At 47.1% G+C, this 20075-nt stretch overlaps 2 protein-coding genes and 1 non-coding gene across 9 annotated transcripts in view; 1 reads left to right on the top strand and 2 right to left on the bottom strand.

Annotated features, from left to right (window-relative positions):
* Acp2 (acid phosphatase 2, lysosomal) overlaps positions 1–2301 on the bottom strand; it is a 9345-nt gene extending 7044 nt beyond the window's left edge. Inside the window, exons 1-3 of the mRNA XM_021156581.2 lie at positions 2110–2301; positions 1476–1571; positions 895–981 (exon numbers count right to left, since the gene is read on the bottom strand). Coding sequence (XP_021012240.1) covers positions 895–981; positions 1476–1571; positions 2110–2223 — 297 coding nt within the window. The 5' untranslated portion in view covers positions 2224–2301. The remainder of the gene's footprint in view (positions 1–894; positions 982–1475; positions 1572–2109) is intronic.
* A 2573-nt stretch (positions 2302–4874) lies between these two features.
* Positions 4875–4976, bottom strand: LOC115030432. The gene has a single exon (XR_003836033.1). It is a non-coding gene; the product is annotated as a U6 spliceosomal RNA (small nuclear RNA).
* A 4516-nt stretch (positions 4977–9492) lies between these two features.
* On the top strand, positions 9493–20075 carry Nr1h3 (nuclear receptor subfamily 1 group H member 3). Of its 7 annotated transcripts, none has more exons than XM_021156578.2 (10): positions 9493–9586; positions 10996–11075; positions 11896–12078; positions 12586–12852; positions 13256–13464; positions 13562–13741; positions 13919–14018; positions 19085–19198; positions 19391–19485; positions 19654–20044. In XM_021156578.2, exons 2-10 carry the CDS (start codon positions 11033–11035, stop codon positions 19798–19800), a joined length of 1338 nt encoding a protein of 445 aa, XP_021012237.1. In that variant the 5' UTR covers positions 9493–9586; positions 10996–11032; the 3' UTR covers positions 19801–20044. The 7 variants fall into 7 exon arrangements, with proteins under 7 accessions (XP_021012237.1, XP_021012235.1, XP_029329998.1 ...); XM_021156576.2 differs by having other exon boundaries at positions 9497–9654; positions 19654–20075; XM_029474138.1 differs by having other exon boundaries at positions 9505–9586; positions 11019–11075.

The following is a 20075-nucleotide window of genomic DNA, read 5'->3' as shown; positions in this document are numbered from 1 at the left end:
TGAGCCACCATGTGGTTGCTGGGATTTGAACTAAGGACCTTTGGAAGAGCAGTCGGGTGCTCTTACCTGCTGAGCCATCTCACCAGCCTGGTACACACTCTTAATTTCAGAATTTGAGAGGCAGAGACAGGAAAATCTCTGAGTTCAAGACTAGCCAGGACCATAAAATGAAACCCTGTTTAAAAACACAAAAGCAATGCCCTAGAGTCCAAATGGCAAATGCCACTCTTCACCACACTCCCTTTCCTTTTATAAATGGGAAGAAGGGGGAAAAAGGAACAGAGAGGTGGCTTGTGAAAAGGGAGGAAGAAAATAGGGAAGCGAAGGGCAAGCTCAGGGTAGAGCTAGGTCTTTAGGGAACAGTAATCTCGAGGTTTGAGACAACTGTGGCTGAAAGCAGTAACCATGGAACAGCTATCTCCACAGGGGTAAGCAGAGAACCTCAGGAGCTAGCACATTTGCCAGTTTTCACTGCCCCTCCCCCGTTTTATCTTGGCTCTGTTCAGCTTATTAGACTGCTCTAATATAAGCTCTATTAAGATAGAGATCATAACTCTATGGTATACCATCATAGGAAAAGCATTACCACAGTGCTTGGCCTTCAGGTGACAATAAATGTCTTGGACAAAATGCCTATTGTTTCAGAGTCAGAAAGTACTTTATCAGACCCTTCTTCATGTCTAAGTTGGACCCCTGGTCAGTTTTGTCTTTTCCCAGACAAGCAGAAACAATTCAGACTCCAGAGCAGTATTCTAGACAGCTCTTAGATGTCTTGTCCAGGGACCAAAAGTTCAAGAGGGAACCTTGACTGCCCAGGCTCATCCTTAGATTCTCTGCGGTCAGAAGATAATCCAAAGATCCCAGTCCTCTTGCCAATCAAACTCCCAACCTTACCTCTTGCCTGTGGTAAGAGGTGTTCAGAAAGCCATGGTAGCGTTGCCGCAGGGCCTGGCCCAGCTCCCAGTGCTGAAGCATCCCTTCCTGTGGGCAAACCCAAGAGTTAAAGTCCAAAGAGGAGCTGGGCATGGTGGCTCACGCCTTTAATCCCAGCAGTCACTCTCTGAGCTCTGTTACACAAGGAAACCCTGTCTTAAACCTCCCCCAAATCCCCAACCCCTGAAAAAAAAAAAAGTCCAAAGAGAGGGGATCAGCCACAAGTCCTATGGCATTTAGGCATTCTTCCCTTGGCAAGGAGAGAATTTGATTCCAGAAGTGGCCAGTTGTAATGATACTGTCCCCTGCACAGAGTTGTTAAGAAATCTGGTCATAGCCAGAGATGTAGCTCACTGTGCTTAGCATAGACAAGGTTCTGGGTTTAATTTCCAAAACCACAAAAACAAAACAACAAAATAGACATCTGGTCCATCAGAACCCATGTGGGAAGTTAGTAGTTTAAGGAGCCCCAGTTTCTGTGCTCCAGATGTGATTCATTCTGTAGCATATCCCGAGACCTTGCAGGTTGGCTTTTGACCCACCTTGGTTAGCTGACCAAATCCCTGGGGCCATTTCTCTTCCTGATAGGGGTCCTTGGGATATGTCTTCACTGGTGACCGATCTCCATGTCGATACAGCTGAGCAAAGAAAATGATGTGTTTATAGAATCAGAAGGGTCTTCTAGTTAAGGACAGGACCCACCTCTGCACATGTCAGGAAAGGAAATTTCACTCCATCTTTCTCTACTGAGCGATGAAAAAAGACCCCAGTTCGGGCGATGCAATGTAACCTGAGATAATAGGTAAAGCCCCAAAGCACAGGTAGAAGAGTAGTGAAAGCAACGCCTTCTGGGGGAGGAAGTGGGCAATGGGACTGGGAAAACAAAGATCAAAGTCGTCTTTATGGGTGACTTTCAACCTTTTAACTACATTCCCATCATAGGGAAGACTATCTCCTACTCGGTCATCCTGCCCTAAAAAAAAGCCTAGGGCTCCAAATCAATTCTTAATCCAGCCGCTCAACCCACTATGGGCCAGCGGCTTCCTAAACCGGTTCTTTCTCCTCCTTGAGAAGTGAGACCCCGGCCCCAGAACACAAGCTCTGCCCTTCCCTCTACCAGCCGGCCTTTGCCCTTTCAGCTTTGGCGAACCCGTTGGTGACTCCGTCACCCATTACCAAGGTAACAAAGCGTAGACTCCGGGCCTGTATGGGTGGCATCACCGTTAGGCACATGCCAAGAAGGAACTGGAGAAGAGCCGCCTGGCTCCAACCAGTCTGTCTGCCGGCCATCACTGTTGTAGGCTGTGTAGCAAGAGGCCGGAACGCCTTGGGCGGTACCTGCTGCAGCCGCCCGGATGCATTCGTAAGGACACTTGCCGGAAGTGCAGCCTTCGCCATCTTTCTTTGGGTTGCGGGAGCCCGAGGATGAGAAAGTCTAGTGGGAGAAGGCGGAATTTGGGAGGGAATGCAAATGGAGAAGGTTTGCGATTGGCGGTGATGAACGAGGGTGGGACTGTTGCGCGACCTTCCGGGCAGAAAAGGCTTAAACACCTCGCTTTTGTAGAGGTGCTAGGTCAGGCTTACCCTTTCTTCTACAAAGCTGGTGCTTGCCCTGGTTGGGGTCTGGGCCTGGAGAGCGAGTGCCTGCTTTGAGGAGTGCTTCTGAAAATGATCCCAGAGCCTCGGCTGGTGCAAAACTGGGGCAAGGTGTGGGGAAGTACAGAGCCTAACTTTCTGCTCTTGGGTGTGTAGTTTAAAGCCTTGGCTTAGACACTGTTCCGATAAGCGGGCTTGTTGAGATGTAGGGCACTGTATGTAACCAGCCCTTTGGACTCCCAGTGTCCTTGAGGTAGATCCAGTCTAGTCTGCCATTCATGTCCTGAACAAACCTTCGTACTCCCCAGTTTTTAAGCTCTTTCCTTGTGCTTAGCGATTTCTAAATTAAATTAGACTCAAACGTCATGTTTCCTTTCAGAGGAGTTGGATTGCATAGGATGTTCCGATTTCCCAAACCCACTACATTGAATTCTTATGGGAGGAATCTCAGAAAACTACATCAAATTTGATGCAGGCATATAACTGGAATTGCCACAGAATCAGAGTTCCTCCAGACATTAGCCTTTAGGATTTGGAGGCAGGCAGCCAGTTTGGTGTCTGGATGTTGTGATTCCAAACCTTAGAATGACACACAGTTGCAGGTCAGATCTTGGGCCCTTGATATGCTTTAACGCAAATCTGATCAGAACTGATACTGTCCCAGGACTCCAAATAAAATTACGTACCTTACTGCCTAAACTTTATTTCGATGTCACCTTGAGAAAGACTTGAGGAGAATAAGAAGGCTTCAAAACTAAATAGTTTTAAACTTAAAAACAAACAAACAAATCTATGTGGTGCATGCCTTTACTTCCAGCCCTTGGAGAGGCAGGTAGATGTCTGAGTTGTATGTAGGCCAGCCTGGTCTATAGAGCAAGTTCCAGGACAGCAAGCGATTCATGGAGAAATACTGTCTCGAAAAAACAATGACGAAACAAAATATTTTCTATGTATGGGTGTTTTGCTTGCATGTATATCTGTGAACCATGTGTATACAGTGTCCTTGGAGGCAAAAAGGCAGCATAGGATCCCTTGTAGACTTTAAGCAGCCATGTGGGTGCTGGGAATAGAACCTGAGTCCTCTGAAGGAGTTGCCAATACTAGTGCTCAGCCTTCAGCCTCAGTTTTTTTTTTTTTTAGATTTATTTATTATTATAATTAAGTACACTGTAGCTGTCTTCAGACACACCAGAAGAGGGCGTCAGATCTCATTATGGGTGGTTGTGAGCCACCATGTGATTGCTGGGATTTGAACTCAAGACCTTCGGAAGAGCAGTCAGTGCTCTTACCCACTGAGCCATTTCGCCAGCCCCTCAGCCTCAGGTCTTAACTTTCTTTTCTCTTTTCTCTTTTATTTATTATTTTGATTTTCGAGACAGAGTTGCTCTGTGTAGCCCTGGCTGTCTTAGAACTCTGTGGACCAGGCTGGGTGCTGGGATTAAAGGCGTGCACCACCTTGCCTGACTAGTTCTTAACTGTTTAAATCACAGGTTTCCTATAAATCATGAAAAATTAGCCCTCTCTCCAGAAAAAAAGTGTCCACACATGAACACAGAATACAGTTTTGCATAGAATGTCAAGTGATTCACAAAGATCCTCCATCAACTTATAAGGTTAGGAAGCCAACCCAGAGAAAAGTAGTTTTCCTAAGCGTATACAGTTTAGAGTGGATTGAGATTCATTTGCTTATTTTTGTTGTTGTTTGTCTTTTGAAACAGGGTCTTATATAGCCCAGACTGGCCTCCCACTTCTGATCCTCTTATTACCACGTGCTGAGCTCTGGAATTACAAGTGTGTTCTGCCCAACTCAGCAGTTTTCTTCTCGACCTCCCTCTCTTCTTTCAGACAGGATTAGGGTTTTGCTGTGTAGCCAAGGCTAGCTTTGAACTTATTACTGCCCCACCTCTGAAATGTACAAAGTATATATTGCCACACCTAGTTTGAAATTGAAGTTTTCTGATTTTTGGTTAATATATAATCTGTTGTTTATTTTTAAAAAATACCTATTTATTTGTGCGTGGCATGTATAGAGATCAGACAGCAATTCTCAGTGGTCCATGCTCTCCTTCCACAATGTGGGTCCCAAAGATTAAACTCAGGTGGTCCAGCATGATAGATAGCACATGCCCTTACCTGCTGAGCCATCTCACCAGCCCCACATCCCAACCCTTCTTAAAATATAAAATGTGCTGGTGCATGCCTTCAATTCCAGTACTCAGGAGGCAGAGGCAGGTGGATCTCTGAGTTTGGGGCTAGCCTGGCATAGAGAGTTCTAGGACAGCCAGAGCAACAGAGAGAAACCCTGTCTCCTAAATAAATAAATAAATAAATAAATAAATAAATAAATAAATATAGAATGCCTCACAAATGTCCTTGTCATCTTCAGGCAGGGCTATGAAAATCTTCTGTATTGCTCCATTTTTAGTTTATGCACTGCCAATGACAGCAATATAATGGAAAGTTTCTCGTAGCCTGTACATATGGCAGCCCCAAGGTATCTGGAGATTTTATCAAAGGAAATCATTCACATAACTGCCATTGAATGGAACATGATTAACTGACAAGTGCATTTAGTGGAAGTTTTTGTTTGTTTGTTTGTTTGTTTGTTTTCAGACAAGGTCTCACTTTGTGGGCTCTAAAGCTCTCCTGCCACTCTTCTTACATGCTGGTAGTATAGGCATGCTCCTCCCACATATGCTTGTGGAGTTGTTTCACTTTTGTTTTGTTCTGTTTTTCAAGACAGGATTTCTTTGTGTAACCCAGGCTGTCCTAGAACTATCTCTGTAGACCAGGCTGGCCTCAAACTCACAGAGATCTGCCAGCCTCTGCTTCCCCAGTGCTGAGATTAAAGGCACTTGCTACTACTGCCTGGCAACTTTAAGACTTTTATTAAATATCCCAGCATATGGCAAGATTGAGGCAGAAAGATCAAGAGTTCAAGGACAGCCTCAGTTATATAGCAAGTTCAGGGCCAACCTAGGCTACAGGAGACCCTGTCTCAACAAACAAACAAAATGTTAGTATAAACTTTTACTCTGCAAAATTATCCAGACCACTGTGTTTTCGGAATGTAAATCTTTAGCTCACCAAGTAGAACAGAGCCCCTTCGGGCTTTGCCTCTCCTCCTACTCGCTCAAGTATGTCTACACCCTGTGTCTGCCAGCCTCTGTGTAGGAAGGATTGGTGAAGCAGATGTTATTTCCATCTTTACAGTGAGGATTGAGTCCAGGATAATGAGGGCACTGCACCAGAGCAAAGCTTCAAGTTTGCAACTCCTCAGCTTTGACATTATTTTCTACAGGTGATTTCGAGTTCTTTCCACCTTGGTTCATTAGAGTTGAAAGAAAAAAAATCATTATGCCCATGGCTAGATAAGCACTGTGTGCTTATTCCAGATCAAATAAGCCAGTTCCCAAAGGCAAAGTCAGGCTGGAGAACAACTTCTTAGCCTATGTTGGCAGAAGCAAACCTAAATCCAAGTGAATTAACCATCCCCCACCCCCATGTTTTTGGAGGTAGTTTGTCTAATAGGAGAAAGTAGGTTAGTTTGTCTTCTGTTAGTTTGAATTTGAGCAGGAACTTATTTTTACTTATGTGTGTGCACATGGATCCAGGAGCCCATGGAGGCCAGCAGATCTCTGGAGCTGGACTTACAGAAAGTTTTGAGTCACTCAGCATGAGTACAGGAACCTGGAGCTGGAGGAGCAGCAAGGGCCCTGGACTGCCGCGAATTCCTCAGTTGGGAGCATGACTTTAGGAATCAGTTTTTATCTGTAATCAGTTTTGATATTTACACCTTGTAGGTAACCTAAGATTCAACATGAGAAGACATGAAATGACAAGACATGTAGAATAAATTATGCAGAAGAGCTTGAGTAAATGTTACTTTTTCTTCTTTGTGTTCTGCCTTCTGTATCTTCTCTGAATATACGGGTTCAGGTCCGAGCAGGGGTTCCTAGATTCTTCTTTATCTTGTGATTAGGAGATTGGAGTGGATTCCCAGGGCTCTGAAAGATGATTCCTCACGTTTTACTCATCTAGAGCACCAAAAGAAGAATTTAGAAACAATATCTACCCTAGCCCTTCTCTGCGAACCTTTCTTTATGGCTTGCTTAATAGGAAGGACTGCCTTTGGGGGAGTTATTTAGTGGTCCATTTGAGTAGGGGCTTGTGAGTGCGATTTCTAAGCCCAGAGGTGGCCTCTGGAAGTTTGGGGTGGAAGAGTCAGAGCTGTGGCTAGTAAGATTCTCCAAAGATGTTCCTGGGGATCTTGCTTCCTGTTAAGAGTCAAGAAAACACTAGAAAGACTTAGGGCCTGGGCACCTTGGCCTGTACACTTTCTGGTAGGCTGATGGAGGAGGTGTGCCATTGCAGGTGGAGCTGGCAAAGTGAGACCTGGGTGTGCTTCTATCACCTGATTGCTTGCCCTGGTTTGGGGCAGAAGTGCCAGTGGTTGCTCACCAGAAAGTCTGTGGGAATACCAGCAACTGGTTTTAGCCTTCTCCCTTCTCTTTGCTCCTCCATCGCTACTGACAGTCCTGCCTCTTCTACAGGAAACTGGGCTGCCCTACCTCGCTGGCTTGAGGGAGGACCTGCTTGTTCAGCAGCTGCCTCAAGTCTGGGTCAGGGGGCCTAGGAAGCACCCTGTGAAGAAATTAGGGAGTCAGGGGGAGGACTGGGATCAGAATGAGGGAGACAGGGTTTCTCTGTATAGTCCTGGCTGTCCTGGGAACTCACTTTGTAGACTAGGCTGGCCTCAAACTCAGAAATCTGCCTGCCTCTGCCTCCCGAGTGCTGGGATTAAAGGCGTGCGCCACCACGCCTGGCTGAGACTTTTTTTTTTTTAAACCCCTAGAAGATAATGTCTTTGGATTTCAGGCCAATGTTAAGTCTCAAGTTCCTTGAAATGAGGTGTGTCAGGGACATCTCTGAGGACCTATGATGCTGTAACTTAAGCAAGGGGAGAGAGCTGGACACCTGCACTTGACAGGTGCTGGGACTGAGCTGTCCCTGTCTCTGTGGCTGCTGTCTTTGGTTTCTACTTTCCCAGGGGGGCAGGTCTTTGTGGAAATTGAGGAAGGAACCCATGAGAAGAATGGAGAGCCTTGTGCTTATGATTCATAAGTGTCCAGACCAGGGTGGAGGCCTTGTGAGGGGATGACCTTACGATGAGAAGGAACAAGAGCAAAAGCCAGAGGCAGAAGCTGAAGATGGGGGCTGCCAGAGGGGCTTTTTCTGAATGTGAGAAATGAATACATGGGCAGATTTTGCAACACCCCCACAGCCTGCTGCCTTCTCGCACGTGTTCCCAGTCTCTGCCCCTTCCCTTGGCTCACCCTGCGCTTCCTCTCATCTCTCACCAAGCCCCTTTCTACTTCAGTTTTCTCATCCTTCCCCCATCCTGTCCCTTCTGTCCCGCCCCCACAACCATGTTCACCCTTCCCTGCTTCCTCTGTTTTCTTCCCTCATACCCTGTTCATCTCTCTTCTGGTCCCTCTGGCTGCTTGTTTGGCCCTTGTCCTGTGCTTTAATGTGGACCCATGGGAATTGGAGTTCACAGCAAAACAGGAAGGGCCTGTGAGCAGGAAACTGGGAATGGGGCAGGGGATGAATGGCCAGCAGTAACCTCAATGCCTGCTTCTCACATCTGAACTGAAGCATCTGCAGCCCACCAGCCCTGCTGACCACCAGCCCTGCTGACCACCAGCCCTGCTGACCACCAGCCCTGCTGACCACCGATCCTGGCTTCTTCCATCTCAGTACTTTTCCTTCAGACCTGAGAATGTTCTGGACTCAGACACAGGAAGAAAAGATCAGAGAGCCCAGAGAAAAGACATCTGAATTCTGATCTCAGTTTGGCCATTGTGTGGTCTTGGGCAAGCTTACAAACAGCAGTGTGCGCTGTAAAACAGAGCCGTTTACTCTTGGGCTCCCTCAGGAACCAAGAGATAATGAGAGATTTGTATATGGCAACAAAGATTCAGAAAGTTGACAAAGCTTCAAGGTTCAAGGTTATGGGAAGACAAACCACTAAAGGAACTGGGAGTGGACAGATAATCCCCGCCCATCCTTGGACATTACTGTGACACACTGTGTTGATCTTTATTCTCACATTGATCATGTGTGGCAAAACTATCATCATCGTCATCATCGTCCCCATCTTAAAGAAAAAGAGAGGTTCGGAGACATTAAAGAAAAAGAGAGGTTCAAAGACATTAACTTGCTCAGTCAAGATGGCCCAGTTGAATGGGGCAAAGTTCGGCACAGAAGTGCTTTCCTAGCCTAGGTTATAGCCCTCCCTGCGTTGTAACTGTAACACAGAGGTTTGAACCCAGAACCCTAAAGAGAAATGATTGTGGTGAATTGGAATGAACACAAGCTAACAAGTGTGGAACAGAAGAGAGAGCCATTTATTTGTTTGTTTACTTATCATTCAACAAAAAGAAACATAGTCTCCTCTGTGTTTCCTCTCTAAATCAGCTGCTGATTCCCTTGGGAGATTAAATCAGTAAGGCATGATGTATTCCTTCAGGGCTGAATCTCTTGTCCCAGGAAGCACGGCAAGAAAGCTATGGCTTTAGATCCAGTAGATCTTGACACCACCTCAGATGGGGCTGTTCCCTAGATGAGGTGGCCTTCTTATCTATGGGGGGGTCTATTCTGGACTGGCCCCTGGGTTGCTAACGTCTGCTTCTCTCACTCCTCCCCCAGGCCTCTTTTTATTGGCCTCTTCCTTCCTCTGTCCCCCTCAGGGCATCCACACACAAACTCACTGGAAGGCCCAGCACCTGCCTGTCTTCACCCTTGGAGTTCTACTGGCTTGGCTCAGTCCTGGGGCTAGTGGGGAGAGCTTGGCGCCTTCCCAGAGGCAGGGGAGGAGGGAGGCTGGGAACACAGGCTGGGGCTTGGTGTCGCAATTCCGGGCCGTGCCGGGACCTTTGCTCCGCGAGGTGTCTATGGGAGGAGGGGGGGAGGGAACGCTGACTCTGGAGGCTGCTGGGATTAGGGTGGGGGTGACTGAGAAGCAGTCCTTCTGTAAGAGCAAAGAGCCTCCAGGGTGAGGAGAGGAAGGAGAGAGATGGAACTAGACCGGTCTGCGGGGAAACGCGACAGTCTTGGTAGAGGGTAGGGGACAGGGTGGCGCCGGCTAAGAGGGTGGCCGGCTGGGGAGGAGTTAGTCTGGTGGGGAAGCTACTTCGTGGGCGGGGGCCTAATGAAGCTAAGAGCCTCAGGTCGCCAGTAGGAAGGACCCCTTAGCAGTCCCTCCCCTCGGCCTTTTCCTACATTACTGCTTCTCCCTGCTGGCCCCTGTGCGGTCAGCTCTTGTCACTGGCTGCCCACTGCGGCCTCGAGGGCCAGGTACTGCAACACCCTCTTCTCCCAGCAAGGGGGCTCCAGAGACTACGCATCCAGGAAGTCTGGTGGCCTGGGGATTCGGCGGGTCTGCTCAGTGGCTGGGGGGGCTCTATCCTTGCATCTGGGTGGGGAGGGATGTGATGGGAGGATGTTCTAGAAGTGAGGACTATCTAACGGGACATCTGTGTGGGGATAGAGTTTTACTAAGTCTCAGAAGAACTGGAGGGGTTCTGGGAGAGGAGGCCCGCTACTGGTGAGATTCTTGAGACAAGAACTTTATGCTAGACTTCAGTAACGGCAGGGAAAAGATTATAATAAACAGACCCATAGAGTGAGCTTCGATCCAGTCTTGTGGTCCTGCCAACTTTGGCTCGCCCTAATGTCAGAGCAGAGGGAAGGACCCTCCACTCAGCCTGGAGGCAGGCGCAGAAAAGGATAGAACAAAGCTGAGAACGCAAACAAGTCAGGATTCTACTCTTGGCTGGACCACCTCCACCTGTCTGTCTATAGGCAGTTTCCTTAATCTCTTTGAACCTTAGTTTGCTTATCTTTAAAATGAATTTAAGAATAGTCCTGACAGGGTGGAGGTTGTAGAGTTCAATGGCCAACCATTTGCCTAGCCTGCCTGAAGTGTCCTGGGTTCAATTTCTAGAACTGGGGAAAATTTTATATATATATATATATATATATATATATATATATATATATATATACATATATGAGAGAGAGAGAGAGAGAGAGAGAGAGAGAGAGAGAGAGAGAGACTCCTGAATTCAGCCAGGTTGGTGCTGCACGCCTTTAATCCTGGCATTCGGGAGGCAGAGGCAGGTGGATTTGAGTTCGAGGCCAGCCTGATTTACACAGAGAGAATTCAAGGACAGCCAGTACTACACAGAGAAACCCTGTCTCAAAAAACCAACCAATCAAACAAAGAAACCCGGACTTCATAGGGATATAGTAAAGAAGGCTTCATAGGCTAATCCATGAGAAGTAAATGTCAGCTGATGCTGTGAGGACAGAAAAAAGGCACAGGGCACAGAAGGGAGCCCAGGGCACAGAAGGGAGCCCAGGCCTAGTTCTGGAAACGTGTAACCTGGCTCGTTCCTTCAGGACAGTGTCTTGGTAATGTCCAGGGCTCCAGGAAGAGATGTCCTTGTGGCTGGAGGCCTCAATGCCTGATGTTTCTCCTGGTAAGCTGTTTTATTCAAACCTTCTCCCCCAAGCCCAGGTCTCTGACTCCTCTACCACCTCAGGAATCAGCCCCCTCCCCGCACTGCATCCAGCACCCCATAGAAGCACTGCCAGATCTAAGTGTTGCTCAAACCCTTTCCCCTGGTTCTAGTGCTTGATCAGTGAAGTCCTCAGTCTGGGCTTGCTTTTCTGGGAAAGCTGACATGTCTCATGCTTAGATAGCTCTGGCTTTGAGAATTCTGTCTGCTCTATGAAGTGGATGCCCTCCATCATCCCCCCAGGGGGCAAAGGTTAGCACCTTTAAGATCATTTAAGATCTTGATGTACTAGTTGGTCAGTGGTGGTACACGCCTTTAATCCCAGCACTCAGGAAGCAGAGGCAGTTGGATCTCTGTGAGTTCAAGGTCAGTCTGGACTACCCAGAGAAACCTTATTGTATGTGTGTGTGTGTCTTGATATGCAAAGGGCTGCAACTGACACCAGTTTTCAATCCTATGGAGTACTGGAATCTGAAATCATGAGCTGTGGCTTAGCTACCTTTTTCTGTTTGTTCTTTGTTTGCTTTGAGACAGGGTTTTTCTGTCTGGAGTGGCTGTCCTAGAACTTACTCTGTAGACCAGGCTGGCCTCAAACGCAGAGATTCACCTGCTTCTGTCTCTCAAGTGCTGGGATTAAAGGTGTGCACTACCACACCTGGCTAGCTTGCCTGCTTTCTAAGGGTTGAGTTGAGTTTGTAGTTTCCCAGCCAAGACTCTTGGGGATGGAGTCTGGATAGGACCTGAGCCCACACCCATTCTCCCATGCTTCTCTTGGGCTCAGATTCTGCAACGGAGTTGTGGAAGACAGAACCTCAAGATGCAGGAGACCAGGGAGGCAACACTTGCATCCTCAGGGAGGAAGCCAGGATGCCCCAATCAACTGGGGGTGCTTTAGGGATAGGGTTGGAGTCAGCAGAGCCTACAGCCCTGCTCCCCAGGGCAGAGACCCTCCCAGAGCCTACCGGTAAGAATCACCTGGATTTGGAGAAGGTAAAGTCTCCCTAGATAGGGGAGAGAAACTCTGGAGTTCTTTGCTTTCTAATGTCACAGTTAAATCGGAATGTTCTGGGTCAGCTAGACACGAATGACTTTGGTGTGAATTGTGTCCATGTCTTAGGCATTTCTTAGCCTCAACCTCCCTGCTTGTGAATTGAAATCAATCCTATTATCATCTTAAGGATCGATGCTTATAAAGAGCTCATGTAGAATTTAGGACATAATAGTCCTCGGTAAAGGACAGCAATTGTTATAACAGATTAGCCAGGCACTGTGGCACGTCTTGGTAATTCCAGCTACCCTGGAGGCTGAGACAAGATCACTTGAGTCCAGGAGTTCAAAGGCTACATATTATGAATCAGAGAGAGAGGAGAGGGGAGAGGATATCATTCAGTGGAGGGAAGGGAATGGAGAATGCCTAGCTGGGAGTGATCAATGGAGGGAGAACATTAAAGCTTGTGTCTCTATCCATCAGAGCTTCGTCCACAAAAGCGGAAAAAGGGGCCAGCCCCCAAAATGCTGGGGAACGAGCTGTGCAGTGTCTGTGGGGACAAAGCCTCTGGCTTCCATTACAACGTGCTGAGCTGTGAGGGCTGCAAGGGATTCTTCCGCCGCAGTGTCATCAAGGGAGCACGCTACGTCTGCCACAGCGGTGGCCACTGCCCCATGGACACCTACATGCGGCGGAAATGCCAGGAGTGTCGACTTCGCAAATGCCGCCAGGCAGGCATGAGGGAGGAGTGTAAGTGTCCAGGGCAGGAACTGGGAAGAGCTGACTGGGAAAAATACTGGTGCCCTGCTGTGAAGACAGACAGATGCTTACACTTGCAGAGATCTCCTGAGTGTGGATTAAAACTTCCTTATCTGGGCAGAGTGGCACATGCTTTTAGTCCCAACACTCAGGAGGCAGAGCTGGATCTCTGTGAGTTCAAGGCCAGCCCTTGGTCTACATAGTGAGTTCCAGGACAGCCAAGAGCTATGTAGTGAGACCCTGTACTGGAAATAAACCAGTAAATAGATAAATAAATAAATAAATAAATAAATAAACAAACAAACAAATCCTCCTTGCTGTCACATACATTTTGTTTCTGAAGCATCAACCACCCTTGGCTCACTTCCCACCTCACATCTGGCCCTGTCTTTAGGTGTGCTGTCAGAAGAACAGATCCGCTTGAAGAAACTGAAGCGGCAAGAAGAGGAACAGGCTCAAGCCACATCGGTGTCCCCAAGGGTGTCCTCACCTCCACAAGTCCTGCCACAGCTCAGCCCAGAGCAGCTGGGCATGATCGAGAAGCTGGTGGCTGCCCAGCAACAGTGTAACAGGCGCTCCTTCTCGGACCGCCTGCGTGTCACGGTACTTGACCCGGGGAGAGGTGGCTGCACCTGAAGCCCCCAGCCAAGCTCTCGACTCACAGCACTTTACCTTTTTCTCCCCCGCCCACCCTGGGTAGCCTTGGCCCATTGCACCCGACCCTCAGAGCCGGGAAGCCCGCCAACAGCGCTTTGCCCACTTTACTGAGCTGGCCATCGTGTCCGTGCAGGAGATTGTTGACTTTGCCAAACAGCTCCCTGGCTTCCTACAGCTCAGCAGAGAGGACCAGATCGCCTTGCTGAAGACCTCTGCGATCGAGGTGGCTGGAAAGGGAGTGGGGTGAAGGGAGAGTCAGAGTAGGATTATCAGTAGGGGACCTCCAGATATCCAGCTCGGAGAGTCCAAGCCACAGGGAAAGGGACTCAACCTCCTCTCAAGAGCCACGTACCAAGACCAGCCCCTCCGTCCCCGTCTGAAAGATGCTGCTTGTGTGCAGGTGATGCTTCTGGAGACTTCACGGAGGTACAACCCCGACAGTGAGAGCATTACCTTCCTCAAGGACTTCAGTTACAACCGGGAAGACTTTGCCAAAGCAGGTGAGATCTGACATGGCCAGGGGACTGGCACTTTCCACCATGGGGCCCATCATAATTAGAGAGCCATGGGCCTGGGGTTCAGGTGCTTATACAATGAAGATGAACTTGTGTTTTCAAGAGAGGAGTTTGGAATGTTGATCAGCCACGGAAGCATCTGAGGAGTCGATGCAACAAGCGTCTCCTTGGTGGAGACCAGGCAAGGCAGAGCAGTGGCCTTCATTCTTGCTTTAGAGAGGATGTGCTACTCTGCACTGAGCTTGTGCTCAGCATTTAAAAATACTGTGTAGGGGGCTGGTGAGATGGCTCAGCAGTTAAGAGCACTGGCTGCTCTTCCAGGGGTCATGAGTTCAATTTCCAGCAACCACATGGTGGTTCACAACCATCTATATATAGGGGCATCTGATGCCCTCTTCAGGCATATATATACACACACACACATATATACATACATATATATACATATATATATATATATATACACACACACACATATATATACACACATACATATACACACATACACACATATATATATACACATACATATATACACACACATATATATATGTGTGTGTATATATGTATATGTATACATACACATATATGTATATATCACAGTACTCATACATTAAATAAAATTTAAAATATATATTGTGTAGCTAGGAAAAAGTTTTGAAAACCATTCTATCAGGCCTTTTAACAGACAAAAGGCAAGCAACCCTTTTCAGATAATGCTCTTTAGAGATATGCAGGCTTACTTGACCCATAATCTCTTTCTGTCCCTTTTCCTGAGCTGTAGAACTAGAGCTAATACATAACATACAGGCAGACCAGGAGAGCGTGTGTCTCCTCTAGAATGAGTTCTAACTGGTGCTGGGGCCTGATGCTTGCTCGGGTCCAAGTAGCCAAGCGTCTCTCATATAGCTGTTAGCGATGTTTGTGAGACTGGAGCTGGGAGAGGACAGACGCCTGTGTGAGACTGAGGAGTTTGGCAGCCGAGAGAGCAGGCTGTGAAATGTAGCTAATGTGGCTCTGTTCTTAGTGCTGATAGATCCTGAGTTCCAGGGCCGAGTCCAGAAAGCTTTCACTGGTATTTGGTGGCTCAGACCAACCCATGAGCCTCTTGTCCCAATATGGGCTTTCTAGGAAAGCCTTTCTTAATTGCAGGGAAGGGACAAGGCTCAGTCAAACCCTCTTGTGTTTCTTTGTTTTTCTGAATGTCTAGGTACCTGGTGGGCTATGCAATGGCTCTGCCCAGCCTCAAAACCCAGCCCTGTCCACCTTTTCTGCCAAGCACCTTTCCCTCAAAAAAACTGGTTGCTATCTTAGGCTCTTTTAACCCTTACCTCAGTCAGAACACCCTCTCTCTTAGACCCTTCCTGTTTCTTCAGCACTTGTGAACTTTGTTATCTGAATCTGTACCTATTTATAAGATGTGTTTATTTAAGCAATCTTGATTTCATTGGGTTTTCCATTTCTCATTTTATCAGTGTGTTCTTGGGGAAAAAGAAACAGAAGGCTTTTTTTTATTTTTTCTTCTCTTTTTAACCATCTTTTCTTTTCTTTTCTTCTTTCCTTGTTTCTTTTTTTTTTTTTTAAGATTTATTTATTTTACTTATGAGTCCACTGTAGCTGTCTTCAGACACACCAGAAGAGGACATCAGATCCCATTACAGATGGTTGTGAGCCACCATGTGGTTGCTGGGAATTGAACTCAGGACCTCTGGAAGAGCAATCAGTGCTCTTAACTGCTGAGCCATCTCTCCAGCCCCATTTTTTTTCTTTTTTAACAGTCTACTTTGTTCTCTCAATCTCTCTCTCTCTCTCTCTCTCTCTCTCTGTGTGTGTGTGTGTGTGTGTGTGTCTGTCTCTGTCTCTCTCATTTTTGTGTCCTGCTGTTTCTTTCCCTGGAGGTTCTGTTATGTCAAGTCTCTTTCCATTGCACATCCACTACCATGTGTTGCTCACAGTGGCTGACTAATGACATGGACCCATCTCATTTAAGGGGTTCTTCTAGCAAGCGTTATCAGACCCTCCCAGGAGCACAACTCAATTCTAGAACTTTCTCTCTTTATGTATGTATGTATGTATGTATGTATGTATGTATGTATGTATTTATTTATTTTTGGTTTGCTTTTGTTGTTGTTTTAAAGATTTATTTATTTATAATTATATCTAAGTACACCATAGCTGTCTTCAGACACTCCAGAAGAGGGCATCGGATCTCATGGATGGCTGTGAGCCACCATGTGGTTGCTAGAATTTGAACTCAGGAACTTCGGAAGAGTAGTCAATGCTCTTAACTGCTGAGCCATCTCTCCAGCCCCTCTTTCTTTATTTTGTATGAAGGGACCTTTAAAGCATACTTGGGAGCTTAAAATTTCATCAAGAAATGCTCTAGAAAAACAAAGCTTGCCTATTGAATACATGAACACACAATGCTTGGTACACATCAGGGTGAAGCTACAGGAAGTGACTCATCAAGAAACCTCGAATGGAAAAGTAGAGCAGATGGTTGCTGAAAGAAATCCGAGAAAGCCTGGAAAACAGTGTGGGGTGGAGAGGGTGACAGTGTGAATGCAAGAAGTAAGTGTGCACCAGGTCCAGGCTGCAGCTCAGGCTGTTGCGTGCTCATTGTCTTCTCTGTGGAAGATTGGTCTATTAGTGTTGGGGGTTGTTCTTACTGCTTGAAATATGAGGATCAGTGGTTCAAGTCCATGGGCTGGAGAGGTGGCACATATCTGGAACCCCTGTGCCAGGGAGCAGGCAGAGACAGAAGTCTCTCTGGGGCTCACTGGTCAGCCAATCTAGATGAAATGACTTGCTCCAAGTTTAGTGAGAGACTATCTCTCAAAAAGATAAGGTGGGAATCAATAGAGAAAGATACCTGATGTTGACTGCCGGCTTTCACATGAGCATGCATGGGCAAGTGCACCATCCTACCCACATAGATGTGCACACACACACACACACACACACGTTCAATGCCATCCTTGGCTACATAGGGAGTATGAGGCTAGTCTGAGGTTATATAAGACATTGTCACAAAACCAAAACAAGTCAAAAACAACCACCCCAAACCCAAAACCAGAAATCAAGAGAGAAGCCAGGCATTGTGGTGGCACACACCTTTAATTACAGCATTTGGAAGGCAGATCTCTATGAGTTCTAGGCCAGCCAGGTCTACATAGTGAATTCCAGGACAGTCAAGGCTATGTCACACACACACACAACTGAAGTGAATATAGTGTAGTTGGTAGAGTGTTTGCCTAAGTTATATGAGGTCCTGGATTCACCTCTCAGTACCACGTGGTTGTGGTAGTGGATACCCATAATACTCAACAAGGCAAAGAGGCATGAGAACCAGAAGTCCAAGGTCATCCCCAGCATCCCCAGCTACATAGTGAGTTGAGGCGAGCCCAGGCTTCTTGAGACCTTATCATAAAGATGTAGTCTTTTTAAAAATTTAATGAACACAGTAGATATCACATATACTATTTACTATTCCAAAAGGTTTTTGAGGTAGATATTACTATCTATGTATTACAGATGGGGTCTCTAGGACCCAGGCAGGTTCAATATTTTACCTCAAATCACCCAGCTTAGTCAATGGTAGATTCAAGGGAGTCAAATCCTGGCAGTCTCTTACCTCAGTCCACACCCTTAGCCACATTGTATTCTCTCCAGGATGTGATAATGTGATATATCAGCTGTAATTCTAGTATTCAGATAAGCCAAGGGTTTCTTTCTTTCTTTTTCCCCTCCTCTTCTTCCTCTTTCTCCTCTTCTTTTATTTTTGTTTTTGAGTCAGGATTTCTCTGTGTCCTAGAACCCACTATGTAGACCAGGCTGGCTTTGAACTCACAGATATCTGTCTGCCTTTGCCTCCTGAGTACTGGGATTAAAAGGGTACACAATCCCTACCTGGCCTCTATATAGGGTTTCTCTATAAGCAAAAGTCAGAGATACCTATATTTTTAGAAATGTGGCACCCTTGTGAATCCTAATAATATAATTGTTATTTAGTTCAACACTTTTTGTTTGTTTTTCAAGACAGGATTTGTCTGTGTATCTACTCTGGCTGTCCTAGAACTCCATCTGTAGACCAGGCTGGCCTCAAACTCATAGAGATCCATCTGCCTTTGCCTCCCAGTGCTGGGATTAAAGGAGTGTACCACCACTGCCTGGCCTAATTCAACAGTTTTTATGTGTCAGACATTGTGCTAAACCTTCTGCATACTTTATCATAAAGCCATCTGTATAACGTTTCCCAACCCCATGACATAATACCTGCAAAGGCGACCTAAGGAAGGAGGACAGTGTTGGCCCTGGTTTGAGGTGGGTGGCAGCAGATGGTGGTGGTCACCCAGGATCCACAGCCAGCAATGCAGGGGCTGCTGAATCCAGTGCTCAGCTTGCTTTATCCAACCCCTCACAGACCTGCCTAGAGTGTGATCTCCTAAGTGATTTTACATTCTGTCAAGTTGACAGTCAAGCAACCATCACACCATCACAATAAATACCTGTTTTTGTTTTTGGTAGGTTGTTGTTTTGTTTTGAGACAGGATCTTGCTATGTGGCCCAAACTGGCTTGGAACTTGGCATCCTCTTGCCTCAGCCTCTCAATTACATTCAAGTGTCAGCATGCCCTGAGTGGTCATTTTGTTAGATAGATTCAACCATGATTCAAATTTCACAGAGGAGGCTTAGAGAAGTTTAGAACCTTGTTCTCTTTCTTTCCGTCTTTCTTTTTAAAGATTTATTTATTTATTTAATATATATGAGTGCTCTATCTGCATGTATGCCTGCATGCCAGAAGACGGCATCAGATCCCAGTATAGATAAAGGTTGTGAGCCACCATGTGGTTGCTGGGAATTGAACTCAGGACCTCTGGAAGAGCAGTCAGTGCTCTTAACCACTGAGCCATCTCTCCAGTCCTAGACGTTTGTTCTGACATGGCAGAAACCTGGAGACCTGTTAGTGACTTCCTAGCCTGAGGAAGTTGAGTTGCAGGGTGTTCTTCCTGCTCCCGCCATGATCCTCAGCCTCCTTTCTTCTCCCTCAGGGCTGCAGGTGGAGTTCATCAACCCCATCTTTGAGTTCTCCAGAGCCATGAATGAGCTGCAACTCAATGATGCTGAGTTTGCTCTGCTCATTGCCATCAGCATCTTCTCTGCAGGTATGGAGGAGGGGCCAGAGGGAAACGGAGCAAGAGACTTTCGCCCAGGAGGGTTTCGCCCAGGATGACTATAGTCCCTACAGTGGATGAGAGAGGTTGGGTGGGACATGTCCCTATTTGGGAGTTGTGATTTGGGTTATGGGACCAAGATTTTGGCCAGACCTGCTCCTCAACTCTGTTGGTGACCTATAGACCGGCCCAACGTGCAGGACCAGCTCCAGGTAGAGAGGCTGCAACACACATATGTGGAGGCCCTGCACGCCTACGTCTCCATCAACCACCCCCACGTGAGTCTCCCTCCCTGTCCTTCTTTTCTGCTCTTTGGGCCCATTTTCTGATACCCACTTTCTTTCAAGAGTTCTACTAATGCTAATCCCTGTGTTTCTAACAACTCCCCTGCTCTGTCTCACCTTTTCTGGGGAAGAACAACAAGTAGACTTCCCCCACACCCCCAGGACCCTCTGATGTTCCCACGGATGCTAATGAAGCTGGTGAGCCTCCGGACTTTGAGCAGCGTCCATTCAGAGCAAGTGTTTGCCCTTCGCCTGCAGGACAAAAAGCTTCCCCCTCTGCTGTCTGAGATCTGGGATGTCCACGAGTGACTGTTTCGCCGTGTCCTTTGTGTTGGCCACATGGCAGAGGCTCAATGACTGCTTCCCACGGGTGGAGCAGACTGAGAAGGGCAGACATTCCTGGGAGCTGGGTGAAGGAGAGAGCCTTGCGTAGCATTAAGGGAGAGTCAACAGGTTGGGTGTTTTCTGGCTGCTGGGCAGTTGGGATCTATTAACGTTGTATACCATCTGAAGACCTTGTTGACCCAACCAAATAAACTAGCCAGGAGAGCCACTTTGTGCAGGGTTCTTCAGGGCCACGCCCA

The sequence above is a fragment of the Mus caroli genome, chromosome 2 (genome assembly GCF_900094665.2).
Source record: "Mus caroli chromosome 2, CAROLI_EIJ_v1.1, whole genome shotgun sequence".
Classification (NCBI taxonomy): Eukaryota; Metazoa; Chordata; class Mammalia; order Rodentia; family Muridae; genus Mus; species Mus caroli.
This window is presented reverse-complemented; position numbering and strand designations above follow the sequence as displayed.